The 26493-nt window shown below is 38.9% G+C and overlaps 2 protein-coding genes across 3 annotated transcripts in view; one reads left to right on the top strand and one right to left on the bottom strand.

Annotated features, from left to right (window-relative positions):
- Positions 1–1402: 1402 nt before the first annotated feature.
- Positions 1403–26493, top strand: part of LOC131979542 (general transcription factor IIF subunit 2-like) — a 51703-nt gene continuing 26612 nt past the window's right edge. For both annotated transcript variants that reach the window (XM_059343561.1, XM_059343562.1), the window contains exons 1-4: positions 1403–1589; positions 1821–1894; positions 2627–2645; positions 2927–3071. In XM_059343561.1, coding sequence (XP_059199544.1) covers positions 1524–1589; positions 1821–1894; positions 2627–2645; positions 2927–3071 — 304 coding nt within the window. In that variant the 5' untranslated portion in view covers positions 1403–1523. The remainder of the gene's footprint in view (positions 1590–1820; positions 1895–2626; positions 2646–2926; positions 3072–26493) is intronic.
- On the bottom strand, positions 25440–26480 carry kctd4 (potassium channel tetramerization domain containing 4). Its single transcript, XM_059343560.1, has one exon. The coding sequence runs from the start codon at positions 26216–26218 to the stop codon at positions 25442–25444; it is 777 nt and encodes a 258-aa protein (XP_059199543.1). The 5' UTR covers positions 26219–26480; the 3' UTR covers positions 25440–25441.

The raw sequence follows: 26493 nt of genomic DNA, 5'->3' as shown, positions 1-26493 counted from the left end.
CTGAGATGCTGGAAATTTCAAAATAAAAGCCCAACAATGAGAAAAGTTAATTATTTACAGCTTCTTCGCAGATTACACCCATTAAAACTGTTAGTTTGGTGTTTTAATGTAAGTGATGAAGTGAACTTGTGGGCAACAGTCCATCTGAGCCACCTACAGTGTGGACGTGTTATGCATTCATCACCATGCTTGACCCTGGTCTTCAGTGGCCTGGTATCAGACTGAAGTACAATTGAGTTTGAATTTGCTGAATAAATCTGAGATGTGGGTGGTTATTCAGAGGTCTGGACTTCAGTGTTTACAAGATCTGACCTCAGTCTGTTGCCCTTTGCAATCCAAATTATAGTAAGAATAATTTGTAAAAGGCCAGCAGCGGTTGCAGATGGAGTAACAACACAGTATAATGAAATTTGCTCATCATTGTTTGGTTTGGCTTCAGGGGAAAAACAAGGTTTTGGGCCCCTTTAACCTCCTGTTCCACCTCCTCACTTTGCAAGGTACACAAGCACAATGTTTATCTGCTGGAATAATACATTGTGCTTTAGTGTTACATATTTTCAAAATGTTAAAATTGATTACATTACATGACGGCTGACAAAATTGATTATACTAGGTCACAGATGTGAATGTCTTACAAGTGGGATGTCATGTAATTTTAATCGGTAGCCTGCAGTTCCCAAAACCATACGCACCTGAGACATTGTCTTTGGCTTGTCAGTAGAGTATGCACTCTTATTTTCTTTTTTAAAATTAATTTCTCATGCAGTTAAAAGATAAATGTCAGATCCCACATGGAGGGGATGTTCTGAGGACATTGTGCAAAGTTCCCTATGGGTGACAAATGTCCCGAATCTTTACAGGGCTTTGGGGTTTGTTCCTAAATCTTCCTCTTTTGGTTATGAATGTGCTGCAGTTCAAAGTTCCCATAATGACTTTTAGGGCATGTTCCAATTTAGTTATTTTATTGTCACATACTCACGTTCTCAGGACATTCTGGGAACATGCAATTTTAAGCTTAAATATGGTCGACATTCTTGGGACCTAAAATGTCTTGCTGGGATAGTTGTTGCAAATCAATAGTTGTTACAAGATATTTTCTTTCAGTTGCAAAATATTCCACATATGGGCTACTTTATCAGATATTGCATCATCTTCTTGGTCCTTAAACCTTTATAATTGCATCATTTAAGCACTCAAGAAGCACATGTGCATAAAAGTGTTTGGTAACTTTATATATATACTGTATGGGATATTAAAAATGCACCAAGGCCTACACCAATGTGATAAAGTGATAATGTGATTTAAAATGAAAATGTAAAGAAATAACCAAACTATCCACATATATTTTTGTTACAGTCACAGGGAGCCCCTGCAGACGGCCTCCGTTATTCGGAGTTTTATTGTGAAAGATGTAACAGGAAGTTCCACAATTATACGTAATTGGGCACACCTGGCTAACTTGAGGCGTTAACACGCAGTTTGTTAGTGTTTGTTTACCTTAAAACTGTGAAAATACTGGAGCTATGTCAGACAAAACGGCGGTTAACTTAACTGGAGTGAAAGAAAGTAAAGGCGTGTGGCTTGTGAAGGTTTGTTCACCGTCTCCTAGCAACAACAGGCGGAGTAATTTTAGCTAACGGCAGTTTTACTAGCTGTTTAAAGTGGCCGCAGCTTAACCATTTCAATATGTCCAAGTTAACATGTCAAGTTCTTATTATTGTGTTTGTAGCAGCAATATTATTATTATTATTATTATTATCATTATTATTATTATTAATAATAATAACAGTGACATTAAATTGCTGTCTCTCTCTCACTAGGTCCCCAAGTATTTATCTCAGCAATGGGACAAGGCCGCAGATAAGGGAGAAGTTGGAAAGATTACCATTGGAAAGTATGTTACCTAAATGTTAATTTAGAAGATTTTAAAGGGACAGTTCAGCCCCAATTTAAAATACATATTTTTCTTCTAACCTGTAGTGCTGTATATTAAAAAAAATATACAGTCATGGACAAAAATATTTGACCACCCTTGTTTTCTTCAATTTCTTGTTCATTTTAGTTGTACCAGGCATTGAAATAGAAGAAAAAGATGGTCTAATAATTTTTTCCATGACTGTAGATCATTTTGTTGTGTTATTGAATGGCTTGTGGTGCTGACATCAACAAAAAATACATTTGGGAAAACTCAACAGTCTTTACAGAAATCATGACCTGGTTTCTCAAACATAATCTATGGCCCTTGTTGTGAGCAGATTCATCTATGGATTATTTTCTTTCTAGTACAGTTTTAAAATAAAACTGCTCACTTCAAACTCTGTTCAGTTTCCAAATCTATTTTTCTGGGGCTTTGAGCACCACAAGCCGAGTGCAATCTCGTTCCATTATACAGTATTTGAGAAAAGGCAAATGGCCAATATCTACAACACTCAGCAACTCAAAACAAAACAATTTAGGTTGATAGAAAAGATGAGCGGTAAGAGGAAAAATGCATACTTTTGATTTGGGGCTGAACTTTTCGTTTATTGCATGTTTTTATATATATATATATATATATATATATATATGCGCCTTAAATCCTATCACTATCAATGATGTATACTTTTTCTTGTCATCCACTTGACAGGAAGCAAGGCAAAACAGAGGTGAAACCGCTTCATTTAATCATGCACTTGCAGCTAAATCATAACTAAAACGATTGTTTTCACACTTTAATATTGCATGTAATGTATATTTTAGGAGCAATGTTTTTCAAAGTTTGTGTTCCACATTTTTCCTTTTTCTTTTTTCTTTTATATTTGCTGCTGCATTGACCCAAAGTCCTCACAGTGATCAATATAGCTAAATCATATATTATCTAATGAGTCAGAGGGTTGGTTGTTGATATGACTAGTCAGCAGGGCCTTGACTCAGCTGTGTTTCTCAGGTACGGTTCAGCCTGAATGAGGAGCTGACGGCCCGGGGCGCAGTGGGAGAGACGGATGCATCACTGCAGGTCCCAAGAGATCATCCCTTCACTATGCACACAGTGGGTGGACAGACTATGGCTGTCTTCAGCCAGAGTGAAGCAGGTCAGTCTCCGACTCAGTTCTGCCACCCTGCGTCTCTTTGTCTCTCTTGTGCTGGATAATGTCATCTGAAACACATGTTTGATTGGGGCTGGAGGGTTCTAGCTGTAATAGATTTGACATTGTAAATGGTTTCTGTCCGTCCATAGGGCAGTGTTGTTTGAGAGCTCAACAAAAGTCATTATCTTTGACAGATATGATCTAAGACTCTTACTGTAGGCACCTGCAGATTACTGTTAAACTTGTTCAACAAAGATGAGGCTTTGCACAAATGTCTGAGACTGGATTTTAAGAGAAACATATGCTTGTTATAAAAACAACAACTGTGCTTTTGCTTTGATTCAGAACGAGGGTGATACAGTTTTCCAAAAAATCTGTGCCATGGGAAATAATTAATTTAACCCAGTTTAGTTGTTGTTGAATCAAGCCAGCAAAAAAAGTCCCTCAGCTGTTCCGTTGACGGCTCATACAGGAAACGGACACTTTACTCATGTTAGTAGCACATGGTATTACTAGTTTAACTGCCCTGAGCTCTTCAGCTTTCTCAAGATTTTCTTGCTTTGAAAGAAAGCTTCTGTTGATGGATACAACATTGATTGCACTGTAAAATTCATGAGAATACTCAAAGTGGCTTCTGATTTATGGAGGCCGTTTGCTGCCAGCCATGATGTGTCATACATATACATGAGCCAGAGGGATTTGCGGGGATTTGCATCAGATCCAGAGCTTAAAAATAGCTGCAACTCTGGTTGGGTGTCTATGAGCGTCTGACCTGAATAATTACAGTAGATTAGTTACTTTTAATGCGATACTATTTAATCACTTTCGTGAATCAGACCAATAAAAGTAAATGATAATGTATATGTTATTATTGTTTCAAGGAAACCAACAGGGTAATTGCAGATAATTAAAACATGGGTTAATTGCCCCTGAAAAGGAATGAAATAAAACTCTCCATAATTCACTGACAAAACTTTAATTTAGGGAGTTGGTAAATGAAATAAATACATAGCCGGGTGCAGGCTGTTAAAATCAGTGAAATGTCAAAAGCAATTCTGTACCTCCCCAGGGTGCCAGTGATCAGTAATAATAAAATGACTGCTTCTCATCATATTCTTCAAGCACTGCTACATGTGCATGGGTGTTGTTGGCATAAAAACAAAAAGCGAGATTTCCGCATGCCCCAATCATTGCCAAAGTAGTTTGATGCACAAATATTGACTTGATGGCATGTTACCAAAACTCTGCCTCATTTGCTTTCGCACTTTCCATTTTTGACAGTGTATAAGCTCTCTAGTTCAGAGTCATTAACGGGAACAGGCCAGCATACAAATTACATGATAAAGGGATACAGTTCACAGAGCTAGAATTAAAGATAAACAGCTGTTTAGTTGATTCAGCTGCTGTAGATTGAGATCCATTTACCCAGTACATTCTTGTGAGTAAATTAGTCTGCAGTTAATGTTGATTGGAGGAGTTTTGTTGTTTAAGTAGTCAAGTACATCTGTGACTGACTTCGGTGATTCAGATCTTCAATTGTTTTTTTTGTTTTTACAATAATCATTTCTTTTTCAGTTTATGCTCTTTGTAATACAAGAGGGTCTTAATATCAGGGTCTTTTTCAGCTTGTACGTCACAAAGGTGTCAAAGAGGGTCACAAAAACAGCCCACTGTAAGAATAGGTTTTATTTCAGCAGTGAAAGAAAGAAACATAAAATGTAATCACTGTCAAGCTTTCAAAGGGGTTCATTTGTATGAGGAGCGAGGGGAACTTGTCATGAGTGAACTATCGCATTGATTCAAATTATGAGTAACAGCTAAGAGAAACAGGAAAACAACAAAATAATTTTCCCATTAAGCAGCTGTGCAGGCAGTAAAACAAAGTACCGGCAAACCAAGGAACACATGAATTAGATTATATCTGTCAGCAGCAGACCACGTAGCAAGAAGAAGCAGATCACACATATTGTAGTAGAAGAAATTCACAGCAGCACTTGTTTTGTTAGAAGTCCGCATTGACATATATTCAATCGGTCTTCTTTTAAACCAACACTCACTCTGAACTAATTGTACTGCTGATAGAGTGTAAATGAAAAAGAAAGAAAGAAAATATTGAAAGTCCACATTCTGTATTTTCCATTCAGCCCACAGAAAGAGTGTCCACAATGGACAAAATGTATCCTACAGCATTTTGAGTCATGGGATATTATGTAATCCTTTTAAAATGTTTTGATTAAATTTGTAAAACTGAGTAGGAAAGAAAATTAAATTGTAAGCTGAGAGCAGTGGGTTCTCTAATGACACTTCAGATGAGTAAAAACTGATTTATTTATTTTTACAAACCAGATTCTTCTTCAGATTCCATTAATTTCAGTGCCTGAAATGGACCAATACTCAACAGTTGTACTGAGTACCAGCACTTCTGATTTTCGTCCACATGAGTACCGTTACTTTTTATTGCGTACCAGGGCAACTGTAACACACATAGCTTAATGCTGAGGAAACACCACTCAAATACCCGTCTGAAATAATAATAATAATAGTATCATCTTATTATCCTGTTCAATCTACAGGCCAACAGGTACCATTTATAAGTTGGTTTTATTGTACCATATATACGATAAGTTTCCAGTTTTAATTGTATCAAAATCGTCACAGAGAGTTTTGTTAATCAAATTTACATTTATGTACAAACTGTGGATATATCCATGATAGATTACTGACGAATTGTGGGACGGCACCTTTTTTATTCCTATTTAGACACCACACACACACTGCTCCGTGTTTTCTGTAGATTATAGAACACAGGTATCTAACATATTTTGTAGTAGTCATGTTTATCTAGAGTGAAAACCTTTTTTGGTATCCTCTGTTTTGCAATTTAATCGTGACAGTCTGAATGGTGACTAGTTCCTAGGGCTTTGACAATATGGAGTTTAAATTACATCATCTTTTTGCACCCTCTTCTTTCTGCACTGGTTTAATGGTATTCCTACTTGCAGAATCTCAACCTACTAGTAATCTTGATGAACCAACTCCTAATAATAGCATAACGGTAATGGATGGAAACAACAAATTTATATTTTCTTCTGCCGACTTTCCTGAAATTTGGTCAAAATTTACGATACTATTTGATGGAAAGCTATCTATCTTGGTTTGATTCCTACTAGGTTTCTTTCTCTCATCATTTTTTCTGTCCCAATTGTTTGTTGCTAGTGAGGGCTGAATGCCAACCCTGATTGCTGTAAAGTGGGTGGACAAAATAGTCTCTAAAATGACTGTAAAGTGATACGTCTATGAAAGAGTTTCAACAAAAACAGAACATTTTAACATAAAAGTAGGCCGTATTGCTTGACTGTTGTATTAGACAGCATCGTTTCAGCTAGCTTTACCGAGCAAACCGGCAGCTACGTGTATAACCACAGCCCATCTAAAAGAGCATTTGAATTTCTGCATGCTAGTCCCATGGCAACAGATGGTTTCTCATCAGCTACATGTCCGTCATTGTCGGAGCTGAAATAGAAATTGAAACAAAGCTTTCTCTTTATCCGGGCGCATCCTACAGCCATTGGTTTTATTCTATCACCGCCCTCGTGCACTTTAGATTCACCCACACTTTCATGTGCATTAATACCACCTACATGTGATAATGGATTTTTCTCTCTTGAATGTTTCTCTTTTTTAGCAACACTAGTTGAACCTACTGTACAAAAGCTTCGGGTTTCAGTCCAGATGTCGGAGAGCATCATCAGTATAATATTTTTGCGGAAACATGGCATTCAGGAGGCGTAGAAAAAAAAAAAAAACCTTGGTTTTGTTTAAAGGTGCAGGGCTCCAGATGGCTGGCTTGACTGTGAAAGTGCACTGGAAACAAGAAGTAGGATCATGTCATCTGAGATGTGGTGGTGTGTAGTCTCTATTTACCTGACCGGGCTCGGCTCCACCCCCACGTACCCACAGGAAGGTGTACAGTATGACACCAGTCTCCCACTCAATTTCCAACAGTCTCACTCTCTAAAACACACACACACACACACACACACACACACACACACACAAAACAAACACATCAGCCGCTTTTCAGCTTCACTGTACTGTACTTGCACTCTCACACTTTGTGCCTCACACCTACTCAAATGTTGCTGATTGTTGACACCTCGGACGGAGCAGGTCTCAAGAAAAAAAAAGAGTGAGAAATTGAGTTAAATATATTATCACCTATGTCAGCATCCAACTGTATACCTTCCACTCATTAAATATACCTTTTATGTAATCACTTTGCATTGAAATCACAAATATAATACAAAGCATGTATCCCATATCTTATATCTCCCTTTTATTATATAACATTCATTGTACACCTTGTAAAACTGAATTGTAATATTAAATATATATAATCTGTCAAATTATCAAATATGATTTGTAAGGTAACCTATCACACCACAAATTGCCCAATTTCAGTTAGGTTTCGACCCAAGAGGATACTTTTTGTCATCTCCGACCATTATAGGGCATAATCCTACGATGTTTTCTTCCCCTTATTTTATCATACCAAGGTGAATTTTTATTAACATTAGGGTTATGCAATATGAAGCAAATCAAAATTCATATTTGTAAATGACTAATCTTCAGATCAACGTCCATTACATCTGCAACGGAGTGACACTCCTTTGAACACGTTCAGGTTGAAGAGAATGAATGTTCAATATCTTGTGTGTCACCATTTACATTTTTCAGAGCAACACATCTCCTTCATGGAGTTGATCAGGTTTCTATCTTGGCCTGTGGAATGTTACTCCATTCTTCCCGGAGGGCCACACGGAGCTGGAGCACATTATCCAGAACTGGAACACGGTTGATCCAGAACATCCCAAAGATGCTCTATGGGCGACACGACCGGCGAATACAAACTCTCAAACGGCCTATCATCCGATAATTAACTTTCAGTAGTTGCACAGCGCAATCAATATATGACATGGGGCGTTTATATTTTTTTCAGTATAATTAGAATCATTGGAACTTGGGTGTACATTCCACATAGCTAACCTGAGGTATAATAACTACATCAAAGAAGCCTAGAAGAGCAAAGTGGAAGTCTGAATAATCTTAGTTCCTATTCTCTTTTTTTTAAAACACATTTTAAATATTTATGAGTAATGTTAGATTTTTAGGGATGCTGCTTGGCTCTAAGAATGGCAGTGTTGGTGTGTTGATCCACTTTGTTCTAGAACAACTTATTTAGGCAACTATCCAAGGCACAATTCCAGTAAAATGCAACATCTGCACACTGGCCTGCAGGATGCCCAGCAGAGGAGGTCCGTGAATTGCAGCTGATGTTTAATTCTTCCACACTTGTTGATGCCCCTCTGATGTAGAGATGGATGCATCCTCTCCAACTTTTCTTCTGTTTACTCTGATGTTTACGTTCCAAAGCCTCAACCGCTGGCCCAGTGGCAGAGTCAGCAGGAGACGGACGAGTAGATTTCCCTATACTGATGAGCGGATAGTCATATGTCATTATTGTCCAATGTCAATCACAAAAAGTATGACTCAAATTTATAAAATAGACATGAGAGAAAACAATTCGACGATCATGCTAAATTCGATGATCCCCTGACTTTTCATGTTCTACCACTGATGGTTCGAAATGCACTCTTGACCAACACTTCATTTCAGGGCAGGAATACATCCAGAACGAATGAATAAATTCCCATCAGCAGTTGCAGTACTTTGAGTTTAATGCTAATGTTAGCATGCTAACTGAAAAACTAAATCAGGTTTTCACTGGTTTGCTTTTATTACTTTTAGTTTAACCAAATTCAGCTAGTATTGTGTGTCACTGTATCACCTGATTGTATAAAAAAATATACGGCAATGACTTACAGTTCACAATAAGTTGTTTCAATTGTTGTGTGACCAAACAGTCACAAACATTTATTCCTACTTGAACACGCTAAATAGGCTCGACCCACTCTGTCTGTGTCTTTGTTTGGAAATATGTAATCCAGTCCGCCACGCAGCTTCTAATCCCTATAATCCAAACATTTCAAGACTCTGTATAATCCATCCTACCGCCTTGTTATACAAGTATTCAATGAGCCAACAATAGCAAGAGGTTGCTAATGGCGACCGCCAATGATTGATACGTACACGAATGGTGTCTGACATGGCTTTTGTACTGTAAGGCTGCTAGCTAAATGCTCCTCCATTATTTCCTCCCCTCGTTGTTCTGCTTTGTTCCGGCAAGGACCAGGTATTGATTAAGAGGTTGCTAAGCAACAGGCTTAGTTGCCACAGAAGCAGCGCAGGAGAGAAGAGGGAGCCAGATGTAATGTACCGCTCTGTTACAGTATGACTTTCCTTCAGCTGCCTGTGAAGCTGTGCACTAAAACTTTGCAATCCTTGGGTCCTTTTGAAACAACTGAACTCAAAGAACTGCGTGTCTGCATTCATACTGTCTGTTTGTAAACCACAGACTCCAGGAACTTTAAGCACATACTTTAACACTTTTGATGCACACTTGTTGCTGCATTGAATTATGGTCTATGAAGCACACTATGGGTAAAGATATTTGTATTTCTGCTTCATTTAATGGATGTTTTCTTACAATGACTCTCAAAACCTGTATGTTGTTGTATTCACGACTAAACTGGCAACAATCGAAAGTCTTGAAAAAAATGTCCTTAGATGCCATTTATTCACTCAGAAACTCAGCTAACTTGCTTCATCAGGACTGTGCTTGTGTTTGATCAAATTTGACCGAAAGTGCAGGCAACGCTAGCGAACAACCCTCCCAAGTGTCATGAGAATTTGGTTAAAATGTTGCTAAAGTTAGTGAATGTTTTATTCACCACTTTGCTCACATAGAATGTAAAGTGAATGGGAGGCAGCCAACTGCACATGTTCGTTTTGCATATGTGACTTAGACCTTTTTTACTACTCAAGTGGAAAAATAGCAGCAGACAAACATCCGATTTGTGTGGAGAGATGAGACTGTAATTGTCCTGAAATTGATATGTCACACAAACATAAATGTAATATTTACATCACACTCTTGGTGGTTTAATGGTTTAATGGCACCTGAATAGCCAGTTAGTGAAATTGGTTTATCTTAACCCTTCTGCTAAGATTTACATAATGGTAGTGGATGGAGCACAATCATTTAATAATTGTGCTACGTTTGGGTATAAACCATGCTAAAACAGAAGAATAATACTTTCAAAACAAGTGGCTTCTCATTTTATAACTCTGTATTTAAATGTGTCACACAGCTTAAAAATGTCAGAAACTCCGCAGTTCTACTGACAAAAACTCAGCTGTTCATCCAGGAAACAGACATTAACGAGGCAAACAACAGAGCTTTTTAATAACGGATAGATGTGGGCTGGTATCAGGCTAAATATAAAAAGCAGAAATTCAGTAATGTTTGCGAACTGCTGTTTTCCTGCTGTGTTATCTCAAATCACTGTTGTGTGGTAGCATCATGTACAAAACCATTAGAAGTGTGCAGGCTGTTGGATGGTGTGCAGACTGTCGTAGGTGTTTTATTGAAGGAGTGTGGCTGGCTTAGCTTTGTAGGTTCATTCCAAAAGTGTGGCTCATGAATTGCTGAGGGTTTAAAGAGGAATATCTCTTGACTGGATACCTCTTGAAAACGATGACTTTGTAGCCAGACGACAGTAACAACACATGCTTTCAGGACTATATTTGACTTCATTCATTCAGGACTCGGCAGAGCCACAGTATCAATTGTTGGCAATAATCAGCTGTCAGCAGCTTCGCCCGCCGTAATGGATGTTGTGCACTAATGGCTGTATGGTTGGGCTTTTCACGTCACGCTGCAGTCTTGATGTTTGGTTAGAGTGAAAACTGTTCTGCCAGCGTTAATCCAATGGAAGGCTTAAAAGTTCCTGCTGTCTGAGAGCTCAAGCCTCTTGGGTATACTCACTGTCAGAGCTGTGTGAAACTGTCAGCTCTCTCTCCTGTTTCACTGCTCTCTGTTCTTTGCTGCTAGTCACAGCTACACCAGAAATTTCATGGAAAAAAATACCAAAATATGTGTACAGGGTAGAGAGTGTGCCTCGTGCAGCAACATTGTCTTCATTTGCTGTTAGTAGAAAAAATAACAGAAGTCAACTACAGGTGTAATAAACATTCACAATCATCCAAATCTGCTCTTTCCAAGGTGTGCTGAATGTCAAATCCCACTTGATCATAATTGTTTATATAATATATAATAATAATATAGTAGCCAAGAATTTGAGATATGCCGTCAGAACAAAGGCTGTAATAAGAAGAACTTCATCAGTAGAGAAATGACGCACTGTTAAAGCATCATTTCAGATCAAGTGCCCCTACAGTTTCAGTTCCCCACCACTAGCCTGAAAACCTCCTCCACAAGGCTCTCTTAGCTATCAGGAAAATAATTTAAAAAAAAAAAGTATATTAATACAACCTGTAAACACAACACAATTAAAATAATGTATACTATTCTAATATATAAAGACTGTGTAAGAATCTAAATTTGATCATATGATATTCGTGCATTTCTATAAGATCCCCAAAACGTATGTTTACTTGTGTTGGACAAGGTGTGGACGTTGAAAACAAGATGTTTCTTTCTTATCTTGATAAGAGGGCTCTCAACCACTTGTAAAATGTTCTCTTACCTAAGGGAAGTGCAAAAATATGAAGACATTACTGAGTTCACAAAGTCAGTGGGTGCTAACAAAACTAACACAAATATTTTTTTCAAACAGAAATAAGAGAATTTGTTTGTATATTGCTATCCATGGAAACTCATTTGAGCTTTGTGCTCTTGCTCGTGCAGCACATTGACAATGCAAGAATACATCTATTTAAAGGCTATGATGTAGCTGATGCTATGACACACAAGGTGTGAAGATTATAATTAAAATAGTTTTGATAAGGAGTTAATTCATATCTTGGGTTCATCTGGATGCTGTATTGCATTATACTAACATGTTTTTATTTTTTAATCTACATTCATTGATGATTTAAAAAAAATTTTTTTAACAAACTGTTGTAGATTACATTAGTGTTCCTAATTAAGTTAGAGGAATAGACATTTTACATTTGTTTGCTGGACACATTGATCATATTCAATGTAATATACCCAATAGAAACACTTTCTGGGTCTCTAAAACTCCACTGGTGCATTTTGATCAAAGCTGATGATAGCGGATACAGGTTGAGAAATCACTTAGTCGCTTATAATCATAAAAGTAGGGTTTCTCAGTTTTCCATTACCCAGAGAGCATGATTGTCAATATGAAAAGGTCAGGCGGATTATTGCTGTTCTCCTAATACAAAAAATGTCCCATATTTTACCAGAACACAATAGTCTAATTTTGTGGAGTAAAATCTGTTGTTTGCACCCCGCAGGTTCATAAAGAATGCAGATCTCACATTTGTTTATCCCTGTAGTCACCATGAAGCAGGGGGCTGAATCACTGTGACTCAAGGCCTGCTATTCTTCTCAGAGATGCATGTTTGTTGTTGCTCAAGGTGAAAATAAGCCAGCTATTGTTTCGCCAGAGAAATGTCATCTGTGTTTTCATTTCTGTTTGGCTTCTTGAAATGAAGGTTTGTCCAACCCCTGCTGTGCTCCCACACAGGCGACACGTGAAACCTAGAGCAATGATAGAGGGCTTAAACGTGATGTCCTGTCGCCTGTAGATGCAGTGTAAACCTCTCTCAGTAGGTAGTTGAAAGACTAAAAAGGTCAAAAGCAAGTTGTAAGAAGATGTTAGGGAAGTATCTTCTTTAAATCATGTTATCTTTGCTGGTGTCGTCTGTTAGGTTAAGCCTGTCACTGTCATATATCGGTTAATATTTAGCACCTACTCCATGCTTATTGAGTGATTGTTTTGCAGTTATCTTGCCATGTGTTTGTGTGTATTGATGCCTGGTCAACACCATAACTTTAGTCAATAACTTTGTTTTGTTTGCAGCTTGTCTCTACTCCTGGAATAGCATTTTTTAATTAGTACAAAGTGCTTTGGTGTAGGATTTCTTCTCCTCTTTGGCTGGCGGTAGTCATTCCATCTAATAATCACTGCAGACTGCAGCGTCAAAGTATATGGACCGGTGTTAAGATCTAGCCACAACTCCAGCCTGTCTGTATCCAACCTAGTGCATTAACCCATTAAGGCCTAAAACGCCTGGGGAAAAAAATGCCTGGAAAACCTCTGGGCGATTTTGAAAGAACCCCCTAAAACCTGAAGCTTTTCTGGAAATTCAACAGAAGATTTTTCAGCCTCTGTAGCAGATAGAAATGAAATTCAAAAAGTATTTGAGAGCTTATACCCGTGGCTTTCATGAGAAGTTGAGTTTTGAAGTTTTATTTGTCCAAACCTTCAATAAGACCTTCAACAAACTCAGCAAATGTTACATTTGACTGAATAAAAATCCTATGCATAATACTACTGCATAATACTGCCCATTAGCAAGACGCAAACATGAGATGACCACTGGAAGAAATAGACATAGTTCTCATTAGCCTACTGTAATAAAAAATAATAATAATAATCGTAATAATAATAAATAATAATAATACATTTTATCTATATTACACTTTTCAGGGTACTCAACGACACATAAAGTAATATAAGACATAAACATCTGTCTGTTCTTCGGTGAAAATATGTCGTCTAAAAACATATTCCTCATCCATAAATCCCTGTCGATTGGTTCTGAGGGTTCAAAGTCCGGATCAGCAATAAAATCGCCGGTGCTGTTTTCATCAAGATCGCTTCCGTCACTTACTTCTGAGCTCCTCCGCTATAGTCGTCTTCCGCCATGATTTCAAAGTTCTGGAAAAGTCCCATGTTGCATTGCGACACTCCCACATGTATTCTGATGCATTTTATTGGCCAAGAGACCGAAAATAGGTGGAAAAAAACTACAAATACTACAAAACGGTGGTTTTAATGGTAGGAATGCGATAATGCTTTCCCGCCTTAAATGGGTTAAAGCTGATGCAAATCTTGATCTTACTTTTGTTGGCATGTATTGGAAATGCACAAACACTAACCAATGAACATATTGACTTATTTAGCTCAAGAAAAGTTATGGAGGCCTTATTCATTTATTCTATGATAATGCCTGTTGTGTTTTCATCCGTGTTTAGGTGGAGGTGATCTCCCAAAAATGGCGTTACGTTCTCATATTTTATTCTTTGTTTAGACGAGCATCTTTAGGGGGAAATCTGCATTCATATGGTGACGCAAAAGTCCACACAACACCACCAAGAGCTTGCGCATGCATAGACACTTCTCTTCTACTTCTCTTCCTAGTAGAGCAAAATAGAAATAGAAAAAATTGCCCTAGGGAAATAATGCGCCTTCTCTGTTCTGTTATATTATTATCTGTGATATTTCTGCTTAAGTGCTGATATGACTCCTTGATAGTTCTCAGAGCTGCTAGGGCAACTTGAATGTCTGAATGATGGAAATATTCTGACATGTTTGTTGTTGTTTGCCTTGACCGCACATGGATGTTATGTAAACGTGTACGAGAGCTGATCAGAGACACTTTTGCGGTTTCGACCCTTTAGACAGAATCGAAACGGTGAAGCATTAAGATTAAGGTTTCATTTTTTTTGCATTTTTAAGCCCTGTCGCTGTCTACATCTGATAAAATATTTTGTCGTTTTCACCCAAGAGTGTTGTTGTGTAAACAGTAGGGTTGTCACGATACTAAAATTTTCAACTCGATAACTTTTATTAACAAGTAAAATGCAACATGTAAAAATTAATAGAACCACAGGTTAAATATTTATCATAAAAAACAGTTGTGCAAAAAGAAACTGCAACTATGATAACAAGCTTCAGATACTTAATACTTTTGAAAATTAGTATTGTATCCAGATACAACGTTTTAGTATCGATACTTTTTTGAGTATCGATACTTTTGACAACCCTAGTAAACAGGCCCAGCCATTGTAAGCTTTTTGTCTCTTTCGTTACAGCACCAAAACCAAATGTATTGAGAAACTAACATTAACAACTAACAACAACTAACAAACTAACATTTGCTTTAATTTCTGGCAGGGCTGCTTCTGTTCTTTTTTCTGCTCCCTGTGTGAGTTTCACACACACAAAAACACCAAAATGTGGTTATCGTGACAGGCCTGGCTACACTTTCTGTACGCCAACACAACCAACTCTTCCTCTTCCTCTCTAACGATCTCAGGCCTGTTTCCACCGTTGCCTTCCAGAAACAGTCATGTCTCACAAGATTTTAGTATTAGGGTTCAATATGTTTTCATAATGTTGTCAGACAATCAGAGCATGTTGTGGCGAAAACGAGCACTTTTAGTGAACATAATGTTAAATTGATGCAGTGCAACAGTCACCGGTCAGGCTGCCAGCTGCGGCACTCTCTCTTAATACTAAACCAATTTTAAAAATTGTCGTCCCCATTAGTCGCTTTGACACCAACACATGGGAAATATTGTCAGGTTGAAAAATACCCCTTCTTTAAGACACGGAAGAAGAGCAAAGACGGTTATAGAACATGCTCAAATACTGTAATTGAACATCTTTCTCAGAATTTAATTTGAATCTCTTGTAATTTTTTATAAGGCAAAGCTGGTATTACAGCTCACATTTCCAGCAATCCGTCTTTTTGTATCAGAGAGAGTTGGACATCTTGTTCTGTGTTTTATTTCCCTTCCATCACGGCTGCATTTCAAATGAGGAATCCAATTTGCTCTAACAGCCCATTTCTGTATTTAACATCCAGACTTGCGCCAGTGGGTTTTTAGAGGTAGATCAGAGTCAGCTGGTATCTTGCACACTGACACATGCATAAAAATAATCACGTTACTGTTAGACCGGTGCATGAGCAGGCTGGATATTGGCTCTTTATTAAAAATGTAATAATAGCCAGTGAGTGTTGTCCACATCTGATGACGGCGGTTCCTCCACACAGGTCACACAGTCCATATGGTTGTATTACTTTTTGTGTGAGATGTCTGAGCAAGGCTTTTTGTGTTGTGTGGGAGGATTTTACTCAACAGCAACAAAACTTGCTTCACTCAGCCTTTAAAAAAAAAATTGCTCACCCACCATTAGTCTGGCTGTCAGTGGAGAGCTGCTGCTTTGCATTGTCAAAATAAGGCCTCAGCTGAATATATCGTGCTCAGATTGTCGTGCCCCAGCAACTCTAAGGCTGTATGATTAATACTGCATACGGTAGTTTAGGTGTGAGACTTTCTGCAGCTTCCAGTTAGTCATAATTCAGGTTTGACAGACCGGTGGGAGACACTGTTGAGAAGGGGAAATGCATTTTCCAAATTTAAATATCTGTCATAACAGTAATATCCCTTTAAGAAAGAGATGTGTAGTAGAGAGTGTGCAGATATGTACTTACTAAATGTTGTCTTTCTTGCAGCCACATATTATTTTATTACTACTTGACATGTGCAGGGCAACCTGTTTGATGGCCTTGTAGTAAATACTTTATATATTTATTGACACCCCCCACCACACAAACACCGTCTTTCTCACACCTCTTTGCAGTGTGTATGTACCCTTTGGACTCTTAAGTGCAGTGTACAGCAGGCTGCACATGGCAGCTTCATTGTTTGCCCAGAGACACTGGAACTAACCACTACTGCTACATGTGTACTTAAAAAAAAATGCTACATTGGCTGGGTTTTTTATGTCTGCATGTTTGTTGTAATTTTGACTGAAAAAAAACCAGTTGTTTGGACTTAAACAAAATGGTTAAAGCAGTTAGTATGCACTGGTGTGAAAACTGTCAACCAAGCCCTAATGTGGCCCAAACAACGGTTAGAGACTGTTTATGTTTTGTTTGTTTATTAATTTTGCACAGTTAGAATTAAATAAAATTACAAAGATAACAAATAATGTAAAGTGCAGGGAAAGGCATAAAACCCAAATGGGCCTATTTAAAGCCTCGACCTAAAATTTTAATAGTTGTAAGAAAGTAATAAAAACCGATAATAGAAAAAAACATATGTATTTAACATACATCAACAACAACATAACAATAACAATTGGCGAACAATAACAATATAAAAACAAAAATATGAACAAGATTGCCTATAAAGGTGTATTTGTGTGAATTTATTTAGAATTGAATTAGAATTTTAAAACAGCAGTTAAATTGTTTTTTAGACATCTTTTGAAACATTTTATAGAGACGGAGTTCTTTGCCAGATGGGAAAAGGTATTCCATAATTTGGCGCCCCTAAATTTGACAATAAATTGACCTCTGCTTGTCAGGAATCTTGGAGGATGAAGATCTAAAGATTGACGCTTTGGATAAGAGTGAAGCTTAGAATTACATTTTTAAAAAGTTCAGACCACCTCAAAGCTGGTTCAGATGCGGTATATTTGTGTTGTGAAAACAAGATGACCAATGACAGGATTCTTAAACCACATACTTGGGATTTTGGCATGAGTTACAAAGCTGAACTATAATTAAATCCCTATGCTTTTTGTGGACTGTTCAGGACAGTCTTATAATAGAGCTGCACAGGCAATGTATATCATTTGGTAACCATGGTGACATGTATGTGCATCAGCATGTGAGTTCAGGGATGTTCTTGATCAATCAAACAGTCCAAAGCAGTTAAAACTGTGGCCTGCTGTGCATGTGACTCCTACTGCGTGTACTTTGACAGTCCATTAAGTGCATTAAACATGTGACATGGCGTTCCCGCAGTATAATTGCTGTACAAGGCGCCTCTTTTTCATCCTGTATCTACGTATCTGTCATTACTCATAACATGAGTTTCTAATAATACCAGTAATGCTTATAATCTGCATCGGCATAAAGTGCTGCATGACTGGCTGAGAAACCCTCTGTGGTTCTTCTATATCAGGGATGGGCAACTTAAATGCTGGAGAGGGACACAATTTTTCATCGACGAACCGTGCACTTAACCAGATATGATGAAACTGCAATTGTAAATATGTTAACAGTGCAGTAACTTAACATATTTCATGCTCAAATGCATGTATAACAGTATAAATAGGAATTCAAAAGGTTTGAAGCGAATAATTAATATTTTTTTCAGTGCAAGAACAGCACACCAACTTTAATTGCAAGAAGTCATTTTGTGCATTTTTACACTGCACTTTTAAGATTTGCTCAAAAAACTGCTCAAATGCATGTAGTTGTGCTGAGGGCCACTTCAAGTGATAGTGCGGGCCGTATGCGGCCCCGGGCCTTCAGGTGCCCATCCCTGTTCTATATGTTCTCTATGTTTGCAATAATAAATATTTTAAAAATAATAGTATTTCAAGTAGAACAGGCACCATGTGAGCACAGTATAAACTAAAAAAATCAGACACAGCCTACTCCAATAACCTGCCTTAACTAAGAGATTTTGGGGGATTTCTGCTTTAAAAAATCTTATCAGTAATATCAGCTATTGGCCCATCACACACATTTGAGTATCTGTTGGCGCATATTTTGTCTGCCACGAGGAAACTTTTATATACAATGCAGAAATGGATGCTTGGGGTGTTAGGTAATTATTTAATTTGTATCTATTCTTTATATTAATCCTCAGCAATTGGTTAATACTGAATTTACAGTACTAAGGTTTATTTAGCTATTTATTTTTATTCATCTTCTAAAACAGCATTCTGAATACATTTTTTATATAGCCATATATAATTGGTGCTCAATCCATATAGAAAAGGTCTATTTTCATTTCAGCTCATAAATTTACTCTATCAACCGCCACATCAGTAAAAGAAGAACTCTTCTTCTTTAAAATCGGCATTGGCCTCAAAAATCTCATATCGTTTGGGCTGTCGGATGTGAAAAAAACTGTTGTACTTGAACATTGGATTTTTTTGTAGCACTTGTTTTTTTGTCCCTATAAGATAGAAATGATTGGATGAAACAATAATCTTTCATAACTCTAAAAGTATTGGTATTTTCAATGGTTTTAATGAATAAATTCACATGGATGCACATAACGCACACGCTACCACATGGACACACATGTCTGTGACTTTAATGTCTCTGTCAAACTGCGTTGATTGCCACTTCACACATACAGTAGGATGGTGGAGGGCAGGTGGGCTCTGACTTCATCTCTGCTGAGGTCCCCTTCACATCTTTTTCTTTCTGATCTGACCTCTTTTCCACTGTTATTGTGCCTTTTTCTCAAGGCTCAACTAAAATAAATCTGCAACTATTTTGCCATTTCAGAGGCTTTTAAAAACACTTTTTTTACATTTAGTAGGAAAAAGTTCTGATTTAAAGTATCGCCTTCAATCTAAATCTATCTAAATATATTACTGCATGAAACGCTATTCTCTATACTCACTGTTTCATTCTTACCGCCCCTGCCTCATCCCTTTTTTGTGACTAAATAATGGTTGATGCTGTCTCTTTTGTCCAAGCTGAGAGTGAAAGTGAAAGGGGTCTGACCTCCCCTCCTCCTATTCATCATCTCTCCTCCTCCTCCTCCTCCTCCTCTGTCGTTGCCTCTTTCTGCAGTTAAAAGATAAAAAATCTGAAGTATGTTAGTCATTTTCAGGCCGAGCAGCACCATACGGCTAAGGCATCACGATAAGGAGGGGTGTGTGTGTCTGTGTGTTAGAGAAAGAGAGCAGCTTGTGAACGTATGATGTAGGAGTTGAGTTTGCCTGGCAACAGGTTAAAAGACTGAGAAAAGCTCAAACCATACTACTATCAACAGTCTCATCTCAGTGCTGTAACCACCTCTCCACCCTTCCTACCTCCTGCACCTCTTGCCTTCCTCTTCATCCTGAGCTGCCTTTTGATGAGGCGTGGATCACTTTGACCCTGCAGCTAATAAGTAAAGCAGTCACCATGATAAAAAATGCATGAAGCTGATCTGCAATTTAAAAAAAAAAAAGGTTTGATGTTGTTGACAGTAAAGTATGAGTGCTAGGTGTGACATATGAACAGCTCAGGTTCCCTGGGTTTATATCGTCTTTATTGTGCACACATTTACTTCGACACGCTGCGTTAACGTGTGCGTTGTCTGTGTTTTGCGAGGAGTGGGCTATAGAAGAGGCTTGCCCATGTCAGAGGTTGATGTGGGTGTATGAGTCACAACGGGGGTGGTGGCGGCTGGTCCGACAGTTTGACGACATTGCCTGTTGGAACAGATGGTTTCAGTCACCATGGAGGGGGAGCACACTTAGAGATACAGTTAGAGACGCTGTTCATTCGAAGCTGGCTGATTGTCGGTACGCTCGGTAACTAAGAGATGTTCAAGGCAACTCTGCATAGTTACAGTTCCAACAGGCAGTAAGAGGCAGTTTACCGTGTCTTGCGAAGGCTTTTTCCACTCTAAAGATAATAAAATCTGGAGGATGAATGCTTTTCAATGTTTGAACTCATTGAAATTTATACATTTCCACTCCCACAAGTTTCCATAAAGGGAGCTTGATGTATTCCTGCTGCACGTTGTTTGGACATAAACCAGGCGAGACTAGTTTTGCATTGGAAACATAGACCACTGCCAAAGCACCTTTTTTGTCCTTAACACATGTTGGGTTTTTTTTTAGGATACATTAGTATTACACTTTTTTGTCATCCAATGTAATCAAACTGTTGATTAATTGTCATATAAATTTAATTTAGGGAGAGATATTTGTACTTTTCCTTGGATTTATTTAACAGTAATACGCTTCTTCACTTTTTCGTTTGTGTCACATCTAGTCTACAATATTTCCTTTCAATGTAATAAAAACAAAATGATGTAAAGTCATCTTGTCAGTCATTTTACAAAGAAGTGGTGGGGAAATATTTCCACCCAGGGAAGGTCAACTTTGTTCCCATTTCATTCATGTGAACTAGTTCATTGAGGTTGTCTGAGGGTATTCCTGTACAGTCTCAAAGTGGGAGACTCATTATGAGGAAAAACAAATCAGGAAAGAGGGGAATAATCATTTTGTTCCAGTAAGTCAACTCCTATTTAAATGTGGAATAACTTTGGTAATCACTTTTGATAACTATAATATTACTGATGTTGGAATACTTTCCCACATTACTTGGAAAAGGAGTATATACCTACTAGCATTAATGATGACACACATCAGAGTGCAATGCAGAGAGATAAAAAGAGGTTCTCCTTGAGGGAAAAGAGCAGGATTTATCTTACAGGCTGGCCTACTTTTAACCAAATATCTGTACTGGAACTGGGAGGGTCTGAAGGGGCTCCCCGAAGGCTTCTGCAGGTGGATCTGCTGCATTGTGGTGGCAGCGAGCCAGTACTAGGTTACCTACGCCCATTCGTCTGTACATGTCTAATAGGGTAAAATGATGAAGTGATGACATTTTAAATCTAGAAGTTCAAAGGCCACCCTCACAGAGTCTTAATGTTCCGCGAAAAACTTTCTGGCCATCATTAAACGCCATGAATCAGGAACAGAAGGGGAGATTGTGACCTTATCTTTGCAGTAACATCCATATTGGACACATCCATAGCTACAACTTTGTGTTTGTGTTCAGAACCAGCTTTATTGGCCAAGCATGTGAACATCATACAAAGAATGTTACTGTTTCTTGTTTCCCCCTGTACACTTACACACGTATATACATAGAGCAAAACATGTATATATACGCCTATATAACAAATAAAAAATTAGCATCAACAAGATTCACAATCACAGCAAATGACATCCTCTAACTTCGGCCCCTCGACTCGGATGCGGAACAACTCCCAGGCTTTGATCTTGTCCTTCATTTTTCTCTCTGCAACAAGCTAGCAGTGTGCCACAGCTCATTGCAGAGAGGGTGAGAAGAGTCATCCAAGGTGGCTTTAATTCTGTCCTCTTCCTCTTTAATGCCACACTGTTCACTTCCATCCTGATCATCTAGCAGGGCTTCCTTAACTGCTTGTTGAGACAACACAGCACACCAGCACAAACAGAGCAGTGACCACAGACCAACAGAAGATCCGCAGAAACCTGTTGCACACACAAGGATCTAAGTCTACATAGAAAGAACAGTCTGCTGTGTCCATTCCTGAAGAGGACTCAAGTGTTGTGAGACTAACCCAGTTTTTTTTTTTTATGGATTTGGACCCCAAGGTGCTCGTGTGAGTGAGTCCACCCTCTTCATTTACTCTCATTGGATGACGACCAGGACACAGGCCTCCTGTCTTTAAGAGGTCTACCACAAGCTCATTGTTTTTGCAGATTCAGGTAGCTGTCTTTTCACCATGTGATGAAGCTCTCTAACAGTCCTCTGTACCCCTGTAAAAATTGTCTCTAAGTGAAGACGACATGTTCCTCATAATGGAGATTATTAACTGGAAGCATATAACCTCCATTTCACTAAAAAATGCACTTTATAGCTTTTATTAAGTTCCTTCAAAGTCATCACTACATAAATAAGTCTGGACAGATATGGATGTAACATACAACTTGCCTGGTTGGAGGAGAAATACAATCATGAGTGGATAATTCTAGTTTTCATCTCCCATAAGCCCTTTTCATACTGTGATTCTGCAAAAGTGCCGTAACGAGCTCTGCCGTAAGTTCACATTAGGACATTCATACGGATTCCGTAACAGCGTAATGTTGGCTTCCACTTACAACGCAATACGACATTGCGGAACAAAGTGGGAGGAAACGGTAGTGTAATGTAACAGAGCAGAAGCGGTATGTGTACAGTAAGTGAATTTAAAATAATGATGGGGGAATAACTGCATGTTGTGCTGTTTTTCACTGTAGATATTCTACAGACTCAAGCAAAGTTGTTCTGGTTTTTACCAAACATATTTTGATTATTGTCAAACTCAAGTGTGAGGTGTGTTTCTGATGATACACTCCACTTTCTTTCTTATTTCCTTAATGTTGTTCGCACAAATAACTAAATAATTTTCCATCTTCTTGGCTCTGCCAGTTCACATTGATCCCTTCTAGCAAAGTCTCCCATATTTAACCCTTCTGTTACTAGCTCCGAAGCAGTACAGAGCCCCATCACGCCTCTGCAACGTTCAGACCGAAGGCAAAACGTCACAGAGGCATAAATATCGCGGCTTGAAACGTCTGAAAGGGACTATAAATTAGTATGAGTCCAATTCATGGGCACTTTAAAGATTAACTTAATACCAGGATGTAAAACATTGTTTCAGCAACCTCCTGTGGTGTGGTGCTCCTCTGATCACCCTCAGTATCACTGTTGGGTGCGGTCAGCTCTGTTGCAGCAGCGCTGTCAGGATGTGGAGATCATACCTTGCGTTCACTTCTAAATCACTGCGGCGAAGTAAGAGCTCAATAAAAACAACATTTCTGGCTGATGTGAAGGTGCTCTTTATCATTTAGTGACATTGACTATTATGTTTTAGTCATTGATGGAAGTAATTACTAACTGATCATAAACAGTGATTGTCCTAAACGAGTAAAATGAAGAGACATTTTTGCTATCTAGTTTGGTCGTTACTTTTAGTGTGAACATGCAGGATTTGATTATTTTTTGACACATTCTGTATTTGCTTTACTTTACGGACATGAAATACGATAGTCTACCAATTTCAAGTCTCATTAACCGCAAGGTATACAGTCAAAGTTTGTTGCATCTACAGACATATTTTAATAATGCACCCTCCACGAAGCAGCTAAACATATTCAAAATTTCTATCCTCAGTTGAAGGATGTGAAGACTTCAAAATTCTCTACATTATACCTCTAAATCTTGTACACCCTGCAAATACATTGTGATTTGTGGTGATGTCATAATCATGTGAAATTTTACAGACCATATCATTTCTGTTAAGGGCTGCCAATTTTTGTTGGTTTCTATGGTTGAAGATCCTCCAGGCATTAATTGATGAAAGCATATTTCATACAGAGTTGTCTAAATTAGGATGTCTTCATTCAAGGAGAAGAAACCTAGTAGCATTACATCCTCCACTGTTCTGACAACTAATACATGTAATGACAAAGAAAATGCTGCACATAGTGTTATTTTTGTCCCTGTAATCCTTGAATTGTTTCACACGCCTTGTTGATTGTTCCAGGCATAAAAAGCAGTGTTTAGCACATGCACAGATGTGTAAAAGGAGTAATTCTATGCAAAGAAAATGTTCTGCTTTGCTAAAGCTGAATGTGTGAGCCATTTCAGTTTGTCTCTCCCACTGATTTCTTATTTTTAATCAGAAAATTCTGGAAACTTAACACAAATAATGCTCACACCTGCCTCAGTGGTTAGCAGTTACACAGTGTACAGACTGTAAGTACAGAGCAGTCAGAGTTTAATGCTGATAAGTGTCCCTTTTATGTTATTGGATGCAAGAAATTGGCCATTAACACAGTGTAATTATAATGCTAACTGTCTGAAGATATTATGTAATTAATGCAAAGTAACTTTTCAACACTTAACATGATTAAAAGCAGCATTTAACAGGCTCCTTACACCCAGCAATGACTCAGGCATTAAAGTGTACACAGACTTTAGCAGACTTCAAAACACTTTCCAATGGTGTCACTTTTATTTGTAAAATATTCACATTGAAAAGTAATAGGCATTTTTGTGGACTGACTTCACAGAGGCTCACAGCACTAACAAACACACAGTTTATTTAGTGCACATGCATCATGCTAGATTCAAAGCCCTTACAACAATCACTGTTCTTTGCACTTAAACTCAACTTGTCCACATGATCTGACAACCAGTGTGTGATGCTTAGGATTGATGATTTTGGATGTGAAGCTTGTTAGTCCATCCAAAAAACAACCTCAATGGTTTCCCCCTCAGGCTCCAGAGAGGCTAATAAACTAAACACAAGCTATTAAACCAACTAAACACAGCACACACAGTGTATAGCAACACACACATACACACAGGCACAGACTGTAGTAAAAGCTGAATGGCACAACAGTGCACATCACGGCTGGTTTTCAAGGCTTTTGCAGCTGTTGACAAAGCAGCAGAAGCAGTTCTTGTGCAAAGACAAATCCACTGATAAAGCAGTCGATGTTCACACTCTCATCATCTTCTCTATGGAAAGATTCACTGTCAGCTTGTGTTTCATATTACAGAGTTGCACTTTTTGTTTGATATCCAATCAAATGCAATTTTCGGTATCATGAAAGCTAAGTTGATCTGGATCATTCTGATTTGTATAAATACCAGCTTAGAAAGCCCAAACTTATAAAATGTTGTGTTAATCAGCCAGCTTTGTGCAGTAAAGATACAAACACTCTCTGGTAAGACAGTCCAACCCACCTGTTCTCCTTCTCCCACCCAATGACACATTACAGCTCATCACATTACAATCTTCTAGCCAATACTTTACGTTAACAGGGTGGATATTGAATCAGGCACTACTCATTTCACTCTTTCCCTCTCCCTTTCCCTTCACTGTGTTTCCCTTCATCCTACTTGACAAAGTGCAGGGCCTCAGCTGCCACCACAGAGCCCTTGCTGCTGTCGAGGCTGGTGACCAGCTTGAAGCCTGATCTCAGCGCTAGCATCACTGTCTCTAGTTTCAGACAGTCAAGTGTGCACAGGAATGTGCTGTCCTCCTTCAGTACGAGCCGCGAGCCGGGCTCCGATTTGATGAAGTGCCGGAACTGGATCACGTTGGACGACACCACAAATTCTTCCGGGAAGCCATCCAGGCGACTCTTGGAGATCTGCACCAGCCGAGCTTTGACCTTGTCGATGAAGATGGAGTCACTGCAGTACACCTTGAGGCCCTGCGACCTCTCATGGCTATCCGTCACCTCCAAAAAGGCAGCCTCCCGCTGGGCCGCCCTCTGGCTTTCCCACTCAACCACGGCCTCGACGAGTTCACTGAGACGGTAAAAATCTGCCTCCCGCCGCAGGAGCCCTGCCTCCCGGAAGTCGTCAGGCAGCTGGAGCTCGCCGGTTCGAAGGTAGTTGAGCACATGGCGAAAAACTGGACCATCTCTGTCGATGAAGGGGTTGCCCATGGAATCGGTGTGCTGTACCGGCTTCTTACCGTTGGCCAACTCTTCCAGAAAGGAACCCTGCTGTTTGGAAAGGGTGGTCCGGTGGGCTGTGTACAGGAACCCCCCTACGTTGATGGTGATGGTGCCAGAAGATGGCTTCTTGAAGCTCTTGCTGGGCTGCAGCAGGTCCGGGTTGATGTGCCTCAGTTCACTTTCCATCCTTCTGAGGTTCCATTCCATTCTCCAGTCACCCTCTCCAGCCTCGATCCAGCCTCCTCAGAGCTGGTTTGTCTGCAGTACAAATCGAGGTTTGGGTTTTTTTTCTCTTCTCTGTTGAATCGGGCTGTGTGAGTCTGTGCTGCTGCTGCTGAGAAAATGGAAAGGTGTTGTCAGCTGTTGTATAGTGAGAGTGTATGTGTCTGAGAGTGTGATGGTGGATGGGTGAGCGCTGTCTGGCAGCGGAGCTACAGTGAATTGGTAGCTGAAAACAGACTGGCTCTCTGTGCTGCTTGGTG

This window comes from Centropristis striata, chromosome 10, assembly GCF_030273125.1.
Source record: "Centropristis striata isolate RG_2023a ecotype Rhode Island chromosome 10, C.striata_1.0, whole genome shotgun sequence".
In the NCBI taxonomy this organism is placed as follows: Eukaryota; Metazoa; Chordata; class Actinopteri; order Perciformes; family Serranidae; genus Centropristis; species Centropristis striata.
Note: the sequence above shows the minus strand (reverse complement) of the source record. Positions and strands in the feature narration are given on the sequence as shown.